We start from the raw sequence: 25,234 nt of genomic DNA on the forward strand, positions 1-25,234 counted from the left end.
CTCTTGGATGAGAGGCAAAACGTCTTCACACATATATACCAAGTCCAGATGCACTCGATTCAATTTCTTTGGATTATTAAGGACTACATTTACTCCTCTCTCCCAAGTGGTTTGGACCCCCTACAGTTTGCTTACCACCTCATCTGATCCACTGAGGATGCCATCTCCCATTTACAACACACCAACCTATTCCACCTTGACAATGGGGGAGGTAAATATGTGAGAACCGTTCAGTCTTCAATGGTGCCCCCAAGACTGGTCACCAAGCTCAAGGAACTTGGCCTGAACCCCTCCCTGTGCAACTGGGTCCTTGACTTTCTGACTGGCAGACCCCAGGTGGTTAGGGTGGATAGCTACACCTCCACCTCTCTCACCCTCAAAACAGGAGCCCCCAAGGTTGTGTCCTGATTCCCCTGCTGTTACACACATGACTGTGTGGCTATGAGCAGCTCCAACACCATTGTTAAGTTTTCTGATGACACAGTAGTGGTGGGCCAGCAACGATGAGACAGCCTACCTTGAATAGCTAGAGGATCTGACACTGTGGTGCCAGGCCAACAGCCTCTCCCTGAATGTCAACAAAACCAAGGAGCTTGTTGTAGACTTCATAAAAACTGCGTGGAGGAACCACACTCCTCTCGCAATCAGCAGGGTCCCAGTAGAGAGGTTGAGCAGCTTCAGGTACCTCAATGTTCACATTACTAATGACCTAACATGGACACTACACACAGAGACTTTGGAGAAAAAGGTGAGGTAGCATCTTTATCACCTCAGGCAATTGAAGAGATTAATTATTTTCCCACAGATCCAGTAAACCGTTTACTCTTGAGAGCATCCAGGCAGGGTGCATCACCCTCTTGCATAGGAACTGCACCTCTGAAGACCGAAAAGCCCTGCAGAGACTAATCTCAGCCCCCTACAGGATTTATACACCAGGTGGTGCAGGACTGGATGGAGCAGGATTAAAAAGATTATTATGGCTCTCCATCATTCCAATGACAGACTGTTTCAGACGCTGCAGTCAGGCAGATGCCGCCACAGCCACAAGGCCAACATGGACAAACTCAGAAGGAGTTTCCTCCCTCAGGTCATAAGGGCATTAAACACCAAATAACAATAAAATTTTTAACTCACACTGTGTGTACTGTGTATACATTACTCAGAACTGTCACTACTGTCCCTTCACCTCTTACACGTTCCTCAAACAGGCTATTTGCACATATGTATAGTGTTTTCACATTTGTATATAGATATTTATCAGAGTATACCTTCTGTATACGCCCCGGATTTTCAAGTTTTTATATTTTATAAATATTTAAAAAAAAGAGGTAGAGCAACAGGTAATTAGGAATAAATCCTAATTACTTGTTGTTCTACCTCTTCTTCTTTTTTTTACACAGTTTCGAAGTTTACCGAAAAGCCTTTCACTGCTCATTGTACTATATGTAAAGTATATGACAAATAAACCTTTGAATCTTTAAATCTTGAATCTGTCTTAAACTAAGCATCTGTAAAAAGTCAAGTCAAGCCAATTTTATTTTTATAGCCCAATATCACAAATTACAAATTTGCCTCAAGGGGCTTTACAGCAACACAACATCCTGTCCTTAGACCCTCGTATCAGATAAGGAACAACTCCCTAAAAAAACAAAGCCAAAAAATAAAAAACAACCCTTTAACAGGGAGAAAAAGTAGGAAGAAACCTCAGGGAGAGCAACAGAGGAGGGATCTCTCTCCCAAGACGGACAACGTGCAATAGATGTTGTGTGTACACAATTTACGGAATACAACATTGAAAGAGAATAACAGAATTATAATGGAATTATAAGATATATGATGAGGAGGATGCCAAGCAGTGTCCAGGCGCCACCGGAAAAACCCAGGACCCACGCCATGTGACCACCATCACCATGTTAAAAAAAAAAGTCACACATCTTAGTGATTGAAGAATATAATATTAAAACAGCATAACAAAATTATGTGGATTTACAAGATAGAAATACATATATATATATATATATATATATATATATATATATATATATATATATATATATATATATATATATATATATACATACATACAGTGGTGTGAAAAAGTGTTTGCCCCCTTCCTGATTTCTTATTTTTTTGCATGTTTGTCACACTTAAATGTTTCAGATCATCAAACAAATTTAAATATTAGACAAAGATAACACAAGTAAACACAAAATGCAGTTTTTAAATGAAGGTTTTTATTATTAAGGGAAAAAAAATCCAAAGCTACATGGCCCTGTGTGAAAAAGTGATTGCCCCCTAAACCTAATAACTGGTTGGGCCACCCTTAGCAGCAACAACTGCAATCAAGCATTTGCGATAACTGGCAATGAGTCTTTTACAGCGCTGTGGAGGAATTTTGGCCCACTCATCTTTGCAGGATTGTTGTAATTCAGTCACATTGGAGGGTTTTCGAGCATGAACCGCCTTTTTAAGGTCATGCCACAGCATCTCAATCGGATTCAGGTCAGGACTTTGACTAGGCCACTCCAAAGTCTTAATTTTGTTTTTCTTAAGCCATTCAGAGGTGGACTTGCTGGTGTGTTTTGTCCTGCTGCAGAACCCAAGTGTGCTTCAGCTTGAGGTCATGAACAGATGGCCTGACATTCTCCTTCGGGATTTTTTGGTAGACAGCAGAATTCATGGTTCCATTTACCACAGCAAGTCTTCCAGGTCCTGAAGCAGCAAAACAGCCCCAGACCATCACACTACCACCACCATATTTTACTGTTGGCATGATGTTCCTTTTCTGAAATGTTGTGTTACTTTTACACCAGATGTAATGGGACACACACCTTCCAAAAAGTTAAACTTTTGTCTTGTCAGTCCACAGAGTATTTTCCCAAAAGTCTCGGGATCATCAAAACTGAGATGAGCCTTTATGTTCTTTTTGCTCAGCAGTGGTTTTCGTCTTGGAACTCTGCCATGCAGGCCATTTTTGCCCAGTCTCTTTCTTATGGTGGAGTCATGAACACTGACCTTAACTAAGGCAAGTGAGGCCTGCAGTTCTTTGGATGTTGTTGTGGGGTCTTTTGTGGCCTCTTGGATGAGTCGTCGCTGCGCTCTTGGGGTAATTTTGTCGGCGGGCCACTCCTGGGAAGGTTCACCACTGTTCCATGTTTTCACCATTTATGGATAATGGCTCTCACTGTGGTTCGCTGGAGTCCCAAAGCTTTAGAAATGGCTTTATAACCTTTTCCAGACTGATAGATTTCAATTACTTTGTTTCTCATTTGTTCCTGAATTTCTTTGGATCGCAGCATGATATCTAGCTTTTGAGGATCTTTTGGTCTACTTCACTTTGTCAGGCAGGTCCTATTTAAGTGATTTCTTGATTGAGAAGAGGTGTGGCAGTAATCAGGCCTGGGTATGGCTAGAGAAATTGAACTCAGCTTTCCAAAGATGTGATAAACCACACTTAATTTATGTTTTAACAGGGGGGGGGGCAATCACTTTTTCACACAGGGCCATGTAGGTTTGGATTTTTCTTTTCCCTTAATAATAAAAACCTTCATTTAAAAACTGCGTTTTGTGTTTACTTGTGTTATCTTTGTCTAATATTTAAATTTGTTTGATGATCTGAAACATTTAAGTGTGACAAACATGCAAAAAAATAAGAAATCAGGATGGGGGCAAACACTTTTTCACACCACTGTATATATATAATTACAAAAATAAAGATCCATACCTGAGTATGGATAAGGATCTAAGCTGGAAGAAGAACACTTAACAGGTCATTCTTCTTTGGGAAGCCAAAATAATTTGAGGTAAGCAAGAAAATCCTGAACCTTTTTATCCAAGTATTTAAGCTAGTGTACCTTTCATGCTGTTGTCTGTTGGGGCAGAAACATTGAAGTTGATGACAGCAACAGCATCAGCCAACTAGTTAAAATAGCAGCTGTAAAACTTGTCTGAATCTGGATCCGTTAGAGGTGATTAGAGACCACAGATTTAAAGATGATGGATAACAGGACAGTTACCCTCTGTACGATTCTTTGAATAGCCTCAGAAGTGCAGTTAGTGACTGGTTGATAATGCCCAGATGTTCCACAGACAATTTTAATAAGTCTTTTGTGGTCAGGTTATTTAATGACTAACGATAAATGTTTGCATTTCACTGGTTTTCCTTTCCGAGCAATTATTATCAATGTCTCTGTGAAATGCTATGTTTTATTTGTTTTATGGATTTTTATGGTCTGTGTCCTGGTGTTTTTATGTGTCTGTAGTGTTTTCCTTTTGAGCTATCAACAAAGTTTCTCTAATAATCAACTTGTTCTTTATTGCTAAATTTACCTGCATCACTTTCCATATGAGTGAGTCTCTTTATTATTTCTTGATTATTGTTGGCTCATCATTTTCATAGGTGAGTCTGCAGGAGAGTCTCCAATGTAAAAGGTCTTCCTGAAAGCAGGCACTAACATCTGTCCTTTCCCATTCAGATGAGTGTGAGGGGACAAAAGTGATGGATAAGAAGTAAAAGGAAAACCTATTGTAATTTTGGTAGAAGACAATCCTGGTGAAAAAAACTATTAGAATGAGTTTGAAATCTGTGCTGAACACAGACATATGGTGTCTAAAGGACATCCTTTTTGGTTGGTCATGTCTGTTTTTTATGAGTAAAAGTGGTGTCCATTTTCACGATTTCTGTTGACGAAGAGCAGAGAGGAAACTGACTGTCGTATCTGGGATCTCTTTTTATAGTCTTCCACCACTGTTCCCTCAGGTAGCTTTCTCCTCCCTTCCTTTTCTCCCTAATTGAATTTGGCCAACTACCCCACTCTTCTGAGCCATCCTGGTCGCTGGCTGCTACACCCCCTCTGCCGATCCGGGGAGGGCTGCAGACTACCACCTGCCTCCTCCGATACACGTGGAGTCGCCAGCCGCTGCTTTTCACCCGACGGTGAGGAGTTTTATGGAGGATTCACCAGGGGGACGTGGCACGTGGGAGGATCACGCCCCCTCCCAACAAGCGCCCCGACCGACCATAGGAGGTGCTAATGCAGCAACCAGGACACATACCCCCATCCGGCTTCCCACCTGCAAGATACGACCAATTGTGTCTGTAGGGACGCCTGACCAAGCCGGAGGTAACACGGGGATTCGAACCAGCGATCCCCTTGTTGGTAGGCAATGGAATAGACGGCTCTGCCACCCGGACGCCACCAGGTCGCTTTCTTGACTGAGCTCATGTAGAAGGGAAATTTTAAAAAAATGATGTAGAAATTCCAGACAGTCTTAAAACTATTTTCTTCTACAACAGACATCCGATATGTCTGCCGTTGTAGTCTTGCGAGACAGGAGGCAGGCTGTACACCCGAGGGACATTGTGATCATAATGCTTTTAGGGTTTAATGCTTTCAGTGTATTTATAGATTTCAGCAGAATGGAGAGTGCTGTCTATCTATCTATCTAGATATCTATCTATCTATCTATCTATCTATCTATCTATCTATCTATCTATCTATCTATCTATCTATCTATCTATCTATCTATCTATCTATCTATCTATCTATCTATCTATCTATCTATCTATCTATCTATCTATCTATCTATCTATCTATCTATCTATCTATCTATCTATCTATCTATCTATCTGTCTATCTGTCTGTCTATCTGTCTATCTATCTATCTATCTATCTATCTATCTATCTATCTATCTATCTATCTATCTATCTATCTATCTATCTATCTATCTATCTATCTATCTATCTATCTATCTATCTATCTATCTATCTATCTATCTATCTATCTCTCTCGCTCTCTCGCTCTCTCTCTAAGGCCTTCTCTTTCTCTCTCTTTCCAGCCTTTTCAATAACTTTTGCTGTCTTTTGGTGTCTTGTTAACATGTTTATTGTAAAATTACAGTCTAGATATGTTGAAGCAGGTTGCATTGGCAGTATGACAGTTCTTTTGGTAAAATAAAGGATCGTAAACATTATTCCCTTTTGGCTTCCGGCTAGATTAATCCTTTAGCACAATGTTGCAACTTACACTTTGGATGACTTTACTCATGCTATTTGTGAGATGCATGTTTCCATTGTGGTGGTTCCACTGCCACTTTGGATGACTTTACTCATGCTATTTGTGAGATGCATGTTTCCATTGTGGTGGTTCCACTGCCACAACCATTTAGATATCCCACACAAATGGGGTGATTGGAAGACTTTAGTAGGACCTAATTATGGTAGGAACAAAATTGTTGCCATGTTGCCATAAAGTAATTTAATAATAAATAATAATAAATAATAATAAATAAATAATAAAGCTAATTAAACTTAAACTAAATTTCAAGCTTCAGAAAATACTTGTAAAACTGCAGTGCAGCAATTGAATACCGTACTACTGTGCACGTGCACGGTAGTACGGTATTCACTATGCATGGGGGCTGAGGGAAGGTGATGCTCCTGTCCCGGTTTTGCGGTGATGTAACCCACCTTCTCCACTCCAGACTGACCTTAAAATGTCCACCTGCCCTTCACGTGTTATTCACAATGCAGCCCTCATTCACAAACGTGTCTGAAATGCACTGTTAAAAAAAGCAAAATCAAAAAGCTCCATTGAATCCGAAGTGAAAGGTGTTTTACAAATTGCTTTTTCTCTTTGGGGTCTGCGCTCTGATGAAGGTGATCCATCAAACTTAGACATTTCAAACGAGTCATTCATAGCCCTTTCAGCTACTGCTGAGAAAAGAGGCTGGCCTTGGCATCTTTTATCTTGGTGCCTGTAGGTCCGTCTGAGCGTATCTGTGTATATACACTACCGTTCAAAAGTTTGGGATCACCCAAACAATTTCGTGTTTTCCATGAAAAGTCACACTTATTCACCACCAAATATTGTGAAATGAATAGAAAATAGAGTCAAGACATTGACAAGGTTAGAAATAATGATTTGTATTTGAAATAAGATTTTTTTTACATCAAACTTTGCTTTCGTCAAAGAATCCTCCATTTGCAGCAATTACAGCATTGCAGACCTTTGGCATTCTAGCTGTTAATTTGTTGAGGTAATCTGGAGAAATTGCACCCCACGCTTCCAGAAGCAGCTCCCACAAGTTGGATTGGTTGGATGGGCACTTCTTTGAGCAGATTGAGTTTCTGGAGCATCACATTTGTGGGGTCAATTAAACACTCAAAATGGCCAGAAAAAGAGAACTTTCATCTGAAACTCGACAGTCTATTCTTGTTCTTAGAAATGAAGGCTATTCCATGCGAGAAATTGCTAAGAAATTGAAGATTTCCTACACCGGTGTGTACTACTCCCTTCAGAGGACAGCACAAACAGGCTCTAACAGGTACTATTTAATGAAGATGCCAGTTGGGGACCTGTGAGGCGTCTGTTTCTCAAACTAGAGACTCTAATGTACTTATCTTCTTGCTCAGTTGTGCAACGCGGCCTCCCACTTCTTTTTCTACTCTGGTTAGAGCCTGTTTGTGCTGTCCTCTGAAGGGAGTAGTACACACCGGTGTAGGAAATCTTCAATTTCTTAGCAATTTCTCGCATGGAATAGCCTTCATTTCTAAGAACAAGAATAGACTGTTGAGTTTCAGATGAAAGTTCTCTTTTTCTGGCCATTTTGAGCGTTTAATTGACCCCACAAATGTGATGCTCCAGAAACTCAATCTGCTCAAAGAAGTGCCCATCCAACCAATCCAACTTGTGGGAGCTGCTTCTGGAAGCGTGGGGTGCAATTTCTCCAGATTACCTCAACAAATTAACAGCTAGAATGCCAAAGGTCTGCAATGCTGTAATTGCTGCAAATGGAGGATTCTTTGACGAAAGCAAAGTTTGATGTAAAAAAAATCTTATTTCAAATACAAATCATTATTTCTAACCTTGTCAATGTCTTGACTCTATTTTCTATTCATTTCACAACATATGGTGGTGAATAAGTGTGACTTTTCATGGAAAACACAAAATAGTTTGGGTGATCCCAAACTTTTGAACGGTAGTGTATGTGTGTGTTTGTTTGTTTGTGCCTGTCTGTGCATGTGTTTGTGAGTGCACATGTTATTTTTTTGTTACTTCTGTTTTCTTCCAGTCACCAATTTTTTATCTGCTAGTCACAGATGTCGAATGTGTATGTGTTTGTGTGTGTATTGAAAGCTGTGGCACTAATGAACCCAGACGTCTCCTCAGTCCGACGAGACTGATGGGCTGCCACCACTGGGCACGAGCTATATTTACAACATTTACTCACATGTCACTTTAAGCCACTTCATGTCTGTCCACCGCACCTTTACTGGAGGATGTTTTGGCACCTCGTAAGTTGTATTTTATCATTAACTGTATTGTATTTTATACCTTATACTACTTATATTTTGCGCTTATATTGTTTAGACTCTGTACTTTAAAAAAAAGCACTTTTGAGTGGTCGTGGACTAGAAAAGCGCTATATAGAATGCAGGCCATTTACATTTACTTTTTATTGCAGATATTTTATATTTATTCTCTTTTATGTATGCACCATTTTGAGCCTGACAACGCTGCAATTTCGTTGTGCTTGGCACAATGACAATAAAGTTCTTGAATCTTGAATCTTGCGTGTGTGTGTGTAATTTTGCTACACACACATGCGGGGCGGCCCTGCCGATGCGTCATCTGGAACACCGTGTATACGAATCAGCAGCAGACAGACATGCTAACCAAATACATTCACAGTTAAAAGCCTCTTGCTTCTGTTGTCCCCGTGTCATTCTCATGTGCAACAAGCATAGGTTTCTCTGAACCAGCATGCCATTAGTAAAAAGGGACATCACTTTTGTATGATGCTGTCAAGCGCTGTGGTCTTATCTCTGTTCCTGTCCGTGCCCCTCGTACCAGTTAGTGTTGCGGATGCAGTCACACTACACTGAATTTTGCGAATCATATTTGTGAGTGTGTGTGAATGGGTGCCTATGTGTCATGACAACTTTCTCACTGAGGACTTACTTTAGTGTGTGTGTGGGTGGGGGTGGGTAAGTAATATATAGTTGTCGTATGAGCATGTATCTGTCTTTTCCTGAATTATATGTGCATCACGGACACCTGTCAAAATGTTTCATGTCACAGCCCATAAATAATAATACTCATTAACACATATGACCTTTAAACTAATAGAAGTTTAAAGCTAAACATACAGTATGTACCCTCAATAACACACGAAGGGCTGTGGTACACTGAATTTATATCTCAGCGTAGTCTGCCAGACATGGGGCAGAGTTATTTCATCTCAATCTATACTTACTCTAAAGTAAAAAAATCCTTTTGGAAAAATTGCATCTTCATACAGTGGCACAGACAGGCTTGACAAAAGCAACAAGTCGAATGCACGGGGTCCAATAAAGGCCCAGAATAAGCATAGTTTTTCATCCTCGCCCGCCTTAATGTCTCTGGGTATATCTTATTTAAATGAGTCTCTCCTTCCTCTTGAAGAAAGCACAAAACAAAGTTTAAATGCTAACGGTGTATGGCTGTGTATGTGCGTGTGTGCTTGTGAGTGTGTCTAACCCCCTGTGTGTGTCTAACCCCCTGCCTGTCACCTTTTTGCCTGTGTGCCCTGCAGATGTTGAAATTTTCTGACTTCCTGTCCCCGCGGGGAGACGGTTTCCCCACCACCTGCTCCTCTTGTCAGGGGATTGGAGGCATACTGGCCAGGACCCAGATTCCTCTTGGCTTTCAGCGAGAGAATCAGTAAATATGGGCTGGAACTCAAATCCATTCCCCTTGCTTTATTTTGCTTTAATTGCAGCAGGTTAAAGGCAGCTTCCTTTACCCGAGGCTCAGTCCACTTTTGGATTTCCATTCAAATGTGTGAACGTGAGGTGTGGTGTATTGATTACACAATGGTAAATTCAAACCGCAAGTTTTGAAGAAAAAAAACATTTTCTCAATAGCATCAAGTTATTTTCTGTCCGTTGAGGTGAAAATCGTTCAGGGATGTGGGGATTTACTGTATTGGACCCAAATGATGGAAATACAGCTAAAAGGGACATTTTGTGCTTTGCAACATTGAAATAAGATTGCTAAAATTTGCGTGATCTTTGCATTGAAATATATTCCTACAGCTATTATGTATGTAAATATGTACGTATATAATAGCTATAGCTTTGTGATTGGTAGGGCAATAGGCAGAGTAATTAGGTCAGAATTCAGCATTTCTGGTTAAAACAGGGCTGTCATACCTAGGGATGTGTACCGAAACCCGGTATTAAACGGGCACCGGTGCTAAATTATTAAAGACCGCAGTATTGTAACGCGCACGGATAAATAGACTCTCTAGCCCTTGGCTAACGGGTCGGACCCTTTAGTCGACTGGTTAACGTTGTCGCCCGTGGTGCGGAAGATTTAGGTTTGCGTTGCGGCTGCGGCGGTTCCCCCGAATTCGCTACATTGGTGTCAGAAGTGGGATGGTGAGACCTTGCGGCCATCAGAAGCGCATGCGTCCAGAGGCGATAGGGAGTTGATATGCTGAAGCCCTCGCGCTTCCTGAGGTAGGGGAATAGTGTAACGACCACGGATAAGTAGACTCGCTAGCCCTTGGCAAACGGGTTGGACCCTTTAGTCGACTGGTTAGTGTAGTCGCCCGTGGTGCGCGACACCCGGGTTCACGTCCCGGCTGTGGCAGTTCCCAGACTGCCCCTCGAATTCACTACAGTATTGATAAGCTCTGACGTTAACAGTTCTGCTATCGGTACTGGAGAAATAAATTTCTTATTTATTTAGGCTACATAAACGTTGTCTCGCACCCTTTTCTAATTTGCGATAAGTTTAAGACATTCGTCTATGATGCATTTTCGCTATTCCCAAACCAGAGATACGTCGGAAACGGATACGTCAGATGCGCGCGCGCGCGCACACACACACACACACACACACACACACACACACACACACACACACACACACACACAAAGAGCCTGCTCCTAGTGACAATGGCGGAGAGAGAATTAAACGATCAACAGTCTGGTTATACTTCACTAGAGTCGATGCTGACGATGCTCGTTGCCACAAGTGCAACAAGTCTTTTGCATGTCAGGGCGGTAACATAAGTAGTCTTTTGAAACGTCTAGCAAAAGTACAACAAATACAGGCAGAGAAATGCATCGTAGCTCATCTCTCGTTGGCCCAGCCACCTCAGGTATGTTATGTATGCTAGCAGCCTGGAGCCCACACGGAGGTAATTACATTATCTGTCCAGACATGAGAAAATAAAGCCATTGTAGAGCCGAAGTAACGGAGAAGACCGTAGGTTCACACTTTAGCCGTGTAGGCAACTTTCTTTAATCCACGGTAAATCAGCGAGACAAACAAAACCCACAGCTCGACTGAGCGGAGGTGGCAAGAATAACCAGAAAACTGGCTGGACAACCATAACTTAACCCTGCGTTAACCTGCCAGGGCAACCATGACTTAACCCTTAGTTCCTGGGTTGAATTCTGTCCCCAATACGTGTCCACCACATGAGCCCCCCCAGAATTCGCCCTAGTAATCGAAGTCAGGCAGGCGCGGGTGGACGACAGGCCGTCCGCGGCGGCTCCGGATAACAGGGGCCGGAGTGTCTGTGGGAGGCATTGACGCGGGCCTGTGGAGGTCGGCCTGAGGAGCAGAAGAGGCAGCTCGGGCCTCCACGGGGGGAGGAGGCGGAGCCGGGGGACGACCGCGACGAGGAGGTTGGGCTAACTCCAATGGCTGCGTCAAGTCCAGGTGTGCGGGTTTAACTCGGTCCACTGAAACATGCTCGGCCGTGCCCCCAAAATCCACCACCAGGTGCTTAGTTCCCCGTTCCAGGACGCGGAAGGGGCCGTCATAAGGGGGTTGCAGAGGGGGGCGGTGTGCGTCGTGACGGATGAACACGTAGTCCGCTGACTGCAGACCTGGGGGCACCTGGGACACTGGAGCGCCGTGTTGGGCGGTAGGGACGGGTGTGAAAGCTCTGACCCCGTCCAGCAAGGAGGCTCGTTGGTCCACAGCTGACCAGGGACGCGTTGCATTGGGCATGAAATCGCCTGGGACTCGCAGCGGCGTGCCGTACACCAGCTCCGCAGAGGAGGCTTGTAGGTCTTCCTTCGGGGCGGTCCGCAGGCCCAGCATGACCCATGGGAGCTTGTCAACCCAGTTGCAGTCCTTGAGAGTAGCCCGAAGCGCAGCCTTCATGGACCGGTGGAAGCGCTCACATAGGCCGTTCGCCTGAGGGTGGTAGGCGGTAGTGCGATGAAGCTTGACGCCCAGAGCCTCACCCACAGCATTCCATAGCTCTGAGGTAAACTGTGGCCCACGGTCAGATGAAAGGTCGGAAGGCGTACCGAAACGTGAGACCCACGACCCAATAAAAGCCCGGGCCACATCAGCAGACGTCGTGGATGCCAGGGGAACAGCTTCAGGCCAGCGCGTAGTCCTGTCCACCACAGTGAAGAGGTAGGTGAACCCATGGGAGGGGGGTAGGGGACCAACCAGGTCGACGTGGACATGGTCAAATCGTCTCTCCGGCACTGCGAAGCGTTCCAGGGGCGCCTTAATGTGGCGGTGTATCTTAGCCCGCTGACAGGCAACACACGAGTCGGCCCACGCTTTCACGTCTCTCTTAAGTCCCTCCCACACAAACTTAGCAGAGGTCAGGCGCACGGATGGCTTACCGCCTGGATGAGAGAGGCCGTGCACAGCTTCAAATACGGGGCGTCTCCAGCTGTGCGGGACGATGGGCCTGGGCTGTCCTGTGGAGACGTCACACAGGAGGGTGACACCTGTGTCGCTGAAAGGAACGTCCTGCAGGCGGAGCCCCGTGTCGGAGGCCCGGAGACGGAGGATGCTCGGGTCCGTGGCCTGGTCCGCAGCCATCTGTGCATAGTCAAGGCCTAGGTGGACCGCTCCAATCACTGCCCTAGACAGGCAGTCAGCTACCTGGTTAGACTTACCAGCGACGTGCTGGATGTCGGTAGTGAATTCCGAAATGTAGGAGAGTTGTCGCTGCTGGCGAGCGGACCATGGCTCGGCCGTCTTGGACATGGCAAACGTGAGGGGCTTGTGGTCCACGTATGCAGTAAACTCGCGGCCCTCTAGCAGGAAACGGAAATGCCGGACGGCGAGCCAGAGACCGAGGAGTTCCCTGTCAAAAGTACTATACTTGCGCTCTCGGGGTGTAAGCTGGCGACTGAAAAAGGCCAAAGGCTGCCAAGCCCCCCCCACCCACTGTTCGTGAACCGCACCAACAGCATAGTCCGATGCATCCGTGGTTATGGAAATAGGCGCTGTAGGTGAAGGATGCGCTAGCAGGGTAGCCTGGGAGAGCGCAGCTTTAGTCTCGGTGAACGCACGGTCCCGCTCTGCTGTCCAGTCGACCGCCTGGTTGGGGGATATGCCTTTCAGCGCCTCGTACAGTGGCCGGATGATAAAGGCGGCTCGAGGAATGAAGCGGTGGTAGAATGTCACCATCCCGATGAACTCCCTGAGCGCACGAGCTGTTTGGGGGCGCGGAAAGGCCGCCACCGCTTCCACCTTTGAGGGCAGGGGGACTGCCCCGTCCCCAGTGATGCGGTGCCCGAGGAAATCAATGGCTGTCAGCCCGAACCGGCACTTCGCCGGGTTGACGATCAGCCCATGCTGGCTGAGGCGTGTGAAGAGGGCATGAAGATGGGACAGGTGTTCTTCCTCGGAGGCGCTGGCGATGAGTATGTCGTCCAAATAGACGAAGATGAAATCAAGGCCACGGAGCACTGAATCCATCAGCCGCTGAAAGGACTGGGCCGCGTTTTTGAGTCCAAATGGCATTCGTAGGAATTCAAATAGGCCGAATGGGGTTGTCACCGCTGTCTTGGGGATGTCTGAGGGGTGCACGGGAACTTGATGATAACCATGGACCAGGTCGACTTTTGAGAAGACGCATTTGCCAGACAGGTTTGCAGAAAAGTCCTGGATATGCGGGACAGGATAGCGGTCAGGCGTGGTGGCGTCATTTAGTCGGCGGTAGTCCCCGCATGGGCGCCAACCTCCATCAGGCTTAGCGACGATGTGGAGTGGGGACGCCCACGGGCTGTCAGAGCGGCGGATGATCCCCATGCGTTCCAGGTGCTCGAACTCAGACTTGGCAATGGCGAGTTTGGCGGGGTCGAGACGCCTGGCTCTGGCGTAGACCGGGGGCCCCTTCGTAGCAATGTGATGCTCCACCCCATGCTTAGCGGTGGGTGCAGAGAAGGTAGGCTGGGTGAGGTCAGGGAACTCAGCGAGGAGGCGGGTGAACTTGTCTGCCTCTGAGAGAGAGTTGGCTAGACCTGCATAGGCCGCTTCCCTCCGCGTACATGCGAAGGAGGAGAAGGTTAAGGCATCGACCAGACGGCTGTTCTGAATGTCCACTAGCAAACCGTAAGCGCACAAAAAATCAGCTCCGAGGAGGGGAAGCGTTACATTGGCCATGACGAACTCCCACGTGAAACGTTGTCCACCAAAACACAGTTCTACAGACCGCACGCCGTAGGTGTGGATAGGGCTGCCGTCAGCCGTCGCCAACTGGGGGCCCCGCTCCCCGCCCATGATGTCGACGTCAGTAGCAGGGAGCACGCTTCTCTGTGCGCCCGTGTCACAAAGAAATCGCCGACCGGAGATGGTGTCGAGGATGAAGAGTAGCCTGCTCGTATCGCCAACACTCATGGCCACTACTGAGTGTTGGCCCTCTCGTTTCCCGTCGGCCTGTAGTTGCAGGGGGAACGGCACCGTTTAGCTTTCGCACCAAATCGAGCGTGGTACATACAGAGTCCAGAGGGCTTGTAGCAGTCTGACGCTGTGGCGCCACCGTCGGGCCACGCCCGCGATGTCGGCGGGGGGCCAGTGAAGGTAGGAGCCAGCACCTCGGCATGGGAGGAACGTTGTGTAGCGACGAAGAATCGGTCAGCCTCCTTTGCCAGCTCACGGGGATCAGTGATGGTGGAGTTAGCGAGCGCAGTCTGGACGTGGGGCGGCATGTTGCGCAGAAACAGCTCCATAAACAGGAAACATGGCTTTTCTTGACCCAGTAGGTTTAACATCCTGCTCATTAGCTCCGATGGTTTGCCATCTCCCAAGCCCTGAATTGCGAAGAGGCGACGTGCTCTCTCCGTTGCTGACAGTTCAAAAGTTTCAAGGAGGAGATGTTTAAGTGCGGCGTATTTACCATCGGCCGGTGGGTTGGTTATGAAACCGCTTATCCTGGAAGCCGTAGCGCACCCCAGCGCTGCCACTACGTAGTAGTACCTGGTCTCGTCTGCTGTTATGTCTCTGAGCGCGAACTGTGCCTCAGCCTGCGCGAACCATGTAGCCGCGGAAGACTCCCAAAACTCCGGCAGTTTAATTGCAACGGCGTTCGTAGCCATAATGTGTGTGGTTTCAGAAAACTTATCCGAAAACCGACGTCGGGGTCACCAGTGTAGAGCCGAAGTAACGGAGAAGACCGTAGGTTCACACTTTAGCCGTGTAGGCAACTTTCTTTAATCCACGGTAAATCAGCGAGACAAACAAAACCCACAGCTCGACTGAGCGGAGGTGGCAAGAATAACCAGAAAACTGGCTGGACAACCATAACTTAACCCTGCGTTAACCTGCCAGGGCAACCATGACTTAACCCTTAGTTCCTGGGTTGAATTCTGTCCCCAATACGTGTCCACCACACCATGTTAATTCTGTTAATTTGTTTTTTTCTCTCTTAAAAATAACAAAAAGAATTGATAAGAGTAAAGTACCAGCTTCATAAGCAGTATCGGTAAGAGCAGTAGTACTGTAACCTACAAAAAGACTCGCTAACCACTCGACAGTACCATTAAAATCTCAACAATGCCCATCCCTAGTCATACCTGCCTGGCTTACTCCTGTCTGTTACCTGACCAGTTTTTACTTTAAAACTCAAAACACCTTTCAGGACCCCACCTGCCAGCACTTCAGTTGTGAGCAGTGAATCCAAAACTCTTTCAGTTAAGTGGCTAATGAGAGAAAAGGAATAATTGGCGAGGTCTCCAAGGGGATAATGGCTTACATTTTTTCATCAAAACAGTGGAAACACTCATTGCTTTTCCTAGTTTACTCTCCACAGCACCAACACGTCAAATGCTTCATCTGTTCCTTCTCGCCATCCGTCTCCTCTTCCACTCACACATTTATAATGTCGACAGCCCTTCCAGCCCACCACCTCCCAGATGGGAGCTTTGCGGTTGCTTGTCATCTTCAATAAAAAATAAATAAACTGCTCCAGTATCACATGGGAAGGTATAGAACGTAGCACTCGAGCAGCTAAATTAATTTTGGAAAAGACGATACGTTTTTTGCTCCACAGTGCTAAAATGAAGAGTTTTGTGCTTCAGAGCACTATAAATGAAGAATGTCGGGGGCAAATATAAAGACACTGTTCTGTTCACTGAAGTCAATCCTCCATTCAGTGTCAAAAAAGGTGTTAAATCTGTCCAATTTTGTAACATCAGAAATGAGATTTTTCATTTTTTTTTTTTAGATTTGAAGAAAACGTTCACAAAAGGGAACAGACTGTCACAAGCAGTGAAATCTGGTGTGCAAACTCTTTATGTGAATGGTAGTCCTCTTTACAGGGTATCCTTGGGTTTCCTTTTGATAACAATAACTATTCTTTGTTATATTGTCCCAGCCATTGGGATTTTAATTTGACGTGGTCTCAACCTTAATTTTACTTTGTCATTATCCTTGTTTCAACTGCTATCAAGGAAAAAATAAAAGAAAACTGTTCAAAACTGCAGTCCTTTCAAAAGGATGAAGTGTCAAAACAGTCTTAACAGTCTTCCACAACAATGGTTGGAATTCAGCATCCCTGAACATCCAACATCCCCGAAGCAATACCCTGTTTCTCCTTTGAGCATGCAAAGAGATGCAATATTTATGAACATCACCATCAAATTCAATGTAAACTCATTTTCTATTTTTGGCATTTTCTAAACTGCATGTTATGTGTGTGTGTGTGTGTGTGTGTGTCCATCCGTCTGTGAGTCAATCTGTCTGCCTGCCTACCCACTCTGACTGACACTCGCCTGCACATGCATATAAACACAGTGCTCCAGATGGTCTGCAAGACCGCTTGGCTCCCACACCTATCCAGTGCAAGCTGCAATTATTAAATTCTGCAAACAATCCTTAATTCTTAATTTAGATATTAATTAGTCTCCCTGTAAAAACCCTGCAAAGCCCTGTGATTTCCCCTGATGCCGAGTGTGTTTATAACTAGGGCGACTACTTTCATTAAGAAGTGGAAGATGTTTCTGGTGGACTCAGTAACAGGGTTGAGGCAAGTTCATTAAGTTAAAACCAAATGGTATAATGCAGGGGCGTTTCTAGGATTTGAGGACATTTGGGGCTTAGCCTGGACCTTTGTAAGGGGATCTAGGGGGAAGGGGATCCTCCCCCGTAATTTTTTTTTCCTAAACAAGGTCTATTTTGATGCTTTTTTATCCACCCTGGCACCTTATTTACATTCAAAGTACATGTCTTACTACTACTACTACTACATGTCTTAATCATTGAAAAATTAAAATGTGTGCCTCAAAAACCTGTTGTTTACTTTCGAGATTAATTATCTCCACCAGGCAGTAGATTTGGTCGTGTGTGTCTGGACCTATCAGCCTAATATTTTTTGTGTACAGTCATGACTGTATGATCAAGAAACTCTAGTGTTTGTGGTGATTCAAAACCTTTGAAAAACATGTGTCCTAGCTACTGCAGCTCCCTCTCTTCATTCACTCTCTAGCTCACTCAACCAATGTTCTCTCTCTCTCTCTCGTCTGAAACCAGAGCTGACCTTACTGTGTTTTTTCGAAACATTAGCGAAGGCACAGCTACTAGACAGTGCCCAAAATGGTCACATAGCAAACCTATTCTTTTTGGAAAGTGCAATTTCATCTTAGACTTGGTTGTATTCGAGCGAGGGTCCACCTAGGAGGCTGCACATCCACAGACTGAGAGGCACAAAATATTTTTATTAGCTAGATTTTTTTTAGCTTGAGTACTGCAGACTAAAAACAGTTTTTTTTTCATATTTCCCGTTCAATCAACAGGCGCTGTGCAAAAGTCTTATAATGACAGGAAAAACACTGTTTTTTCTGTCCATGTGTGCAAGGCGCTGTCCGCTGCTAATCTCACACACTACTGGGCCTGTCAGCCTGATAATTTTTTGTGCACATTTATGAGTGTATGATCAGGAACCTCTCGTGGTTGCAGTGATACAAAAACCTCTGAAAAACCTGTTATATACCACAATTGAGTGCTAACTCCTCAGCTGGGTTGTTGCCTACGTCTGAGCACCGGAGAAGGGGAGCTACGCCTGGCAGGGATATGCACTCTACTGAGTGCACTCTTCTATTTATGAATTGTGATGTTAAAATATTAGCAGTTGTAAGTAACTAGTATGAGTAAAGAGTAGAAGCAGAATACTTCACAACTGCTATCATTAAACATTTGACATTTTACAGTACCAGACTAGAGTACCAGAATACATCTCTTGATTTAGCTGTGCTAAGGAATCAGTATTTACAGTGTTACTGGCAATTGTTAATGTTGGCTCTGTCTGTCAATGCAATCAAACAGACCCATTATTGATGTTATTAGCTGCAGCTATGTTTATCCTGCTATGCTCACATCACAGAGTACCAACACCAGCCTGGCATGTTTTATCATTTATATGGTTTTTAACCAGTCGATGTTGGCAAACTCCCTAAAAGGGTCTAGGATTTATTTACTCACCATGATCATGTCAACATTTTTAACTAAAACTAATTATTTATGGGTTTATTAGATGGCTTGTTTCTTCTCGAGGAAAACATCAGGCATGTTTTGGGCCCACAACTGTGAAAAAAGTTATTGATGAAAATGACTATGAACTATTTCCATACATAATCATTATATTTGTCTGCCATTCCCTTTCATCCTGTTGTTGAATTCCCATTTCAAGAAAACACTTAGTTTGCCTGCAACAATTGCACTGGCTGTAAAGAGCTTGATTGCAAAGCAAACAATGGAAATGTAAATATTTATACACACATTATTATATGGGCTGACATTCAAATGAGTGCTTAACACTGTCAAATAAATCCAACCTGTACTGTACATTTTACGTATACTGGTACGCTCTGCCATGTCCATCTACCTCAGACATGTATGTAAGTAACCTGCTTACATCTATTTCAGCATCTCTGATATATTCTCTGCACCATTGCACCTTATCACCTCTTATTTTGCCTGTATATAGTCAATCCTTGTGTTTATATCTGAAGAGTGTTGTGTTATAATGTTGTTATTTTATGTTAATATCTGGCTAATTCCCTCCTGCCAGTGCACTCCTATTGGCGGCCATGGATTCGTGTTGGACAAGTACAAGTGCCAGTGCAGGAGAGGCTTCTACCACCCGAGCCGAGTGGCGCTCAACGGCTTGACAAGTAGGTGACAAGTCTGTCAGCAATACGACCAAGTACAGATGGTGGCTGTCAAAGCAAACCACTGAATCTCCAAAAAGTTAAAACTTATTTAGAATTTATAATCTTGAATCTTGTCTAAAGTGACAGCCAAACACAAGTTTATTCAAATTTCAGTTTGATTTGATATCTCTTTTGTTGAATGAGTTACAGAGGCCCTAATAAGCACTATATACAAGACCATTCATTTATGTAAAATCATTCACATTGGACCTCTGCAAAAAAAGAACATTTAGTTTTTAATTTTTTTTGCCTGTTTGTTTTTACTTGACGTCACAGACACACAGTGTGTGTGCCTTTTGAAGTCAATGAGAAATAACGATTTTTTTGTGGGTACTCTGGTGGGAGGCGTCAAGCTAGCCACATGCAACATCTGACTAATTGAGTCACTGAACTGCTAACTCTACTGTGTAGACAGAGAACGTGTCTCATTTGAATCAACTTGAATAAAGGTTTATTCACAGTCAATCACAGCGAGGATCACCCCTCCATGACGTCTGGCTGTATTTACGTCCTTGTCATCTGCAGCTTCATCTCTAGGTACATAAACCTTGATGAATATGGAACAGTAAACATAAACTTAAAAAGGATAACTATTTCAAGTAAATGTGCACAAAAAAAACAGAATTTGGAGCCCTTGTTTTTGTTTGTTTTTTTAGTGGAGTTCAAGGTTTTAGCTGATCTGCTCATCATCCTGTTGATGCAAAGCGCCTCATGAACTGGTCTTCTAACTCACACACTGACATTATAGTGGGCAGGGGGGAAAGGTGTGGGATTCCTTCAAAATGTCTGTGAGTGAGTGCATCTAAAAAAAAATGTTATTGTAAAATGTGAAAGATTTTGCATTTTTTCTTAAATTAACATAGTAATACTCATTGGACGGAAAATTAGCAGAATATATATTTTTGTACACCCCATCGTAGTTCTGTCTTTGCCTCTCCCTCATATCTTCCTATCACTTGGTTTTGTTCGTGCAGTTTCATTTGAAACAGGATTTCACTGAAATGCCATCGACAGAGATGCAAGTGATTTGTGCTCAATCATCTTTAGCGTGATTTGAATGTCCATGACACATCGACTGGGTCTGCTGCAGTATTCCTCGGGCAGAAAAGCAGACAGTGGGAGATAATGAGAACACTATGGCAGTTTAATCCCCGACTTTGACAGTACAGCACCCCAAGGGGGATGATAATCCAAGATGGAGCCTTATTGTAATGCAGCATGATTAGCCTTTGAGTCCAGTGGCTCAGCCTGTGGAGAGACTCATTTCTGAGACCGCACGCCGACCTGTCGTTAAAAACTGCCACGTCTTCAACTGGATTGCTGTGGCTGGAGACCCTGACTTCCTCTCCCTCAAACCCCCTCTGAAAACAGGCCAGAAATGAAACAGCTTCCACTTTGTTCCCTAGCAACAGGCAATATAGACAGGTATCGAAGAAAAAAAAACTGAGGGAGGCATTAAATGGAGACAACTGCACAGCCGTCTCAAAGTTTTCTAAGTCTTCACATTTTTGATAAGACGTCCGACTAGCTTCACACATTGACCACAGGGGCATGCTCACATTCTCTCTTCATATCCACACCTCTTTGGTCAGGGCCAGTTGCAATGCACAGGCAATGCGTCGCGCCATCATATCACCCATTTGGAAGGTGCAAACTGTCTTTCAGAAAGGCCATGATTGCAAAACCATTGTCTTGTGTTCTGAAGGTGCCCTACGGCTGATGCTGTTTTCTTTTCATGCAAATTTTGTGGACACATGCAAGTGCACCCCTCTGCTTTCACTGGCACAGAGGAGTCTTTTGCGCTCATATATTCAAAGAAGTTAAAAATAGCTCATCACTGCCCCATCTGCCATTTCTTTTATGGGGAAATAGTTATTGGATTAGTTCTGACTTGTGATTAGAACTGAGTACCATTTTGAACTGCCATAGCAAAACTGAAGGAAAATTCAACACTGGGTTTTCTTACTTCCAGTATATATCAGTTAATCAATCAATCAGTCAGTCAGTCAGCCAACCAGCCAGTCAGTCAATCAACCAACCAACCAACCAACCAATCAATCAATCAATCAATCAACCAATCAATCAATCAATCAATCAATCAATCAATCAATCAGAAGTCAGTCAGTCTGCCAGCCAGTCAGTCAGTCACACCAAACCCCTTAAATTGTTCTCATAGTTCCAGTTGTACTTTCTTATGCAGCCATCCTCTCTTTTCGAACTGAGCAACTCCCACATGATCTTTGCATACCGTATGAGCTCTGAGACTTGCAGAGGAATTATATGCTTATCAGGCAATATTTTCCAGAAGAGCAGGGTAGGGTGCGGATGAACTGAGGATGAAACTGTGCCATTTAGACTAAAAGATGACTCAAAATACAGCAGCGATACGTAGAATGAATTCTAACGTTCCATTTTTGGCATGAGCTAAGCTGTTTCTACGCATACATTAACTGATTAACCTTTAGATGGTTAAATGGATTTATATTTTAGGTTAATTTAAGTCTCCCTTCTGTTTTATAGTGTATGGAGCGTAGTTAGCTGAACCCCTAGCAGATTTAATGTGTTTAACTCAACAATATAATATGATGACTGAAAAAGTAATCTATCTATGAAAACTCTTTGTCCATAGTACCCAATCTCTAAGCAAGGAAATCGGGTGTTTGCTGAGCTTTGTAGCATGGAAGTTAGAGAAACCTCCCATCCGGTTTCAGGTTAAATTGCGGCTTTTGAAGTGACCTTGGGCAAGACATGGAAGCCTTACCTGCTAACTCACTGTGACTAACTTCGGATAAGATTTCTTCTCCATTCATGATTAATCCAATTCATGACTGGTGGTGGGTGCAAGGCAGCCATTTGGCACAAGACAGACAGATATGAACGGGGCGCCGGTCCAGCACAGGGCAGACAAACACATTTTCCCTCACATTCATTCTACAGTATCCAGAGAAGCAAACACAGAGCGCATCCAAACTGAGCCTCCTAGCACCCAAAACCCCGTCTCTGTGAGGCAGCAGAGCTAGCCCCAAAGTGCTGCCTCTGGAGAACAGCATCCACTAAACAACTCAAATGGGGATGTAAAATAGATCACAGAAAGTTGGATCAGTTCATCTGGACACAACGTTTATTGAGAGAGAAACGTTTCATCGCTCATCTAAGTGGCCTCTTCAGTCTCAGCTAACTGCAGGTATCCCCACCCTTATAAACAATACAGTGGCATAACAACCGAAACCAGCGATCGGATTCATATGCAAGTTGACATGACCATTGACTAGAGTTAGAATGGCCATGTGTACTATTCACAAAGGATTGTGGAATAGTTGCAATCACAGCAATGCAAGATGGTGACATACATACTCTTAGCGTGCCCCCCCCCCACACACACACACACACACACTTGGTTCAGGGATGGTCAGTCCCTCTTCACATTGATGGCCTCTTTGGCTATCAAGGATGTGCACATCCTCATCCTTGAAAGAGTTCAAGTTTGGGGGTTCATTTTTTAGTGAAACTACTGGGTTGGTATCTTCAAATTAAATAATTTTTGTGAATTGATAAAATAATGGGTTGATAATTAAACTTGAGTTCTTTGTTTAAAAATTGTCACCTCACTATTTGTCTTTGTTTATCTGGGGATTTATTGGATGGATACAGCTTTAATGATAATGACAGGTAAACATGAAATCAACACCATTTCACCTCAGTAGTCACCGTTTGTGACTACTGAGGTTAAACACACCTGAATTTTAAGTTGTAACAGGTTTAGAAAACTTTGAAAAGGCAAGGCAAGCCAACTTTGTTTATGTAGCACATTTTATACACAAGTTAGACTCAATGCACATCATATAAAAAAACATGTAATAAAAAGGATTTAAAAGTAATTCATAAAAAGACATTTAAATTAAAGAATAAAAGAATAAAATCAAAATGGAATGCAAGGTTTACAGCTTTGCAAAAGTCAAAGTGCAAGGGCTGCAGTTGAGCAGAAAGCAATGGTAACCATGAACGTTTTTAATATGGATTTAAAAGAAGTCAGCGTCGGAGCAAGTCTCAAATCTTCTGGAAGTTTATTCCAGCAATTTGATGCATAGTAGCTAAAACGACATCAAAAGACATGCACGTAAGGGCCAACACTCCCATCTGTGGCCCTGACCAAGGCAAGGCAAATTTATCCATGTAGCACATCTCCGCAACAAGGCAATTCAAAGTGCTCCACACAAAATACAAAAAGGAGTCAAGAGAAGCAACATAAGGCAATAAATAAAAAATTCAAGATCCAATAAGAAGAGAGTAAAAACTACAGTGCAGTGCAAGATGAAAATCAAAACTTCAAGCTTTATTGAATAAAAGGCAGCAGCAAAGACAAAAGTCTTCAGCCTAGATTTGAAATAACTGAGAGATGCAGCAGACCTGCAGTTTTCTGGGAGTTTGTTCCAAATATGTGGTTCATAAAAACTAAAAGCTGTCTCTCCATGATTAGTTTTGGCTCTGGGGACAAAGCAGACCTGTCCCAGACCATCTGAATAGTCTGGATGGTTCACAGTGTAGCAGTAGATCAGAAATGTATTTTGCCCCCAAACCATTCAGTGCTTTATAAACCAAGAGCAGAGTTTTAAAATCAATTCTTTGATGGACAGGAAGCCAAATGGCATTTTCAGTCAAATTCTTGTAAATTTAGACCCTCTAGTCTACATTTTCTCTATACCTCATCAGTCGGGTCAGGATTGCTGGGGGCTAGACTCTATCCCATTTGGATTTGAGTGCAATGCAGTCAGATATTCTGGACAGGGTGCTAGTCCATGGCAGGACACACACTTACATTCCCAGCTATGAGCAATTTAAGTCTCAAGTTAACCTAATATGCGTTAGAGATGCACTAATACCAAAACTGGTATCAGATATTGCGCTGATACCAGACTAAACTGGAGCATTGGTGTCAGAGGTTTTACCCAAGTCTAAAATCCACTTTGAAAAGTTACGAGTGACATGTCATAAATAAAAACAAAATGTCCTGATTTACTGCATTATTGGCACATGGAAGACCGGATTTCTTTGATGGTGAAAAAAGTGATTCTATCTCAATTATTTTGCCTATTGACCCCAAACTAATATTCTAAGTATGCACAGTTAAGCAAAAGTAATGGACAGGATCAGTAGTCAGTATCGGCTGACACTTAAAGATTCCTGCTCAGAATCAGTGTCGGCAGTGAAAAAGTGATACCAGTACGTAGCGGTCTATTCCGTTGCCTACCAACACGGGGCTCGCTGGTTCAAATCTCTATGTTACCTCTGGCTTGGTTGGGCGTCCCTACAGACACAATTGGCCATGTCTGCAGGTGGGAAGCCGAATTTGGGTATGTGTCCTGGTCGCTGCACTAGCGCCTCCTCTGGTTGCTCGGGGCGCCTGTTCGGGGGGGGGAGGGGTAGCTGGGGGGGTATAGCGTTATCCTCCCATGCGCTACGCCCCCCTGGTGAAACTCCTCACTGTCAGGTGAAAAGAAGCGGCTGGCAACTCCACATGTATCGGAGGAGGCATGTGGTAGTCTGCAACCCTCCCCGGATCAGCAGAGGGGGTGGAGCAGCGACCGGAATGGCTCAGAAGAGTGGGGTAATTGGCCAAGTACAGTTGGGGAGAAAAAGGGGGAGAAAAAAAGTGATATTAGTGCATCCCTGATGTGCATGCCTCACTATGTGGGAAGAAATTCATACAAACAAGGAGAGAGTATGCAAACTCTACATGGAAGGAGTCGGATCAACTTGCTGTGAAGCAAGAT

The 25,234-nt window shown here is 44.1% G+C and overlaps 1 protein-coding gene across 1 annotated transcript in view; it reads left to right on the top strand.

Moving 5' to 3' along the window:
• The window catches only part of LOC130124360 (probable G-protein coupled receptor 158), a 77,358-nt gene that overhangs the window by 18,067 nt on the left and 34,057 nt on the right, over positions 1-25,234 (top strand). Inside the window, exon 3 of the mRNA XM_056293818.1 lies at positions 19,322-19,424. Within this exon, the coding sequence (XP_056149793.1) occupies positions 19,322-19,424 (103 nt within the window). The remainder of the gene's footprint in view (positions 1-19,321; positions 19,425-25,234) is intronic.

The sequence above is a fragment of the Lampris incognitus genome, chromosome 14 (genome assembly GCF_029633865.1).
Source record: "Lampris incognitus isolate fLamInc1 chromosome 14, fLamInc1.hap2, whole genome shotgun sequence".
Taxonomy (NCBI): domain Eukaryota; kingdom Metazoa; phylum Chordata; class Actinopteri; order Lampriformes; family Lampridae; genus Lampris; species Lampris incognitus.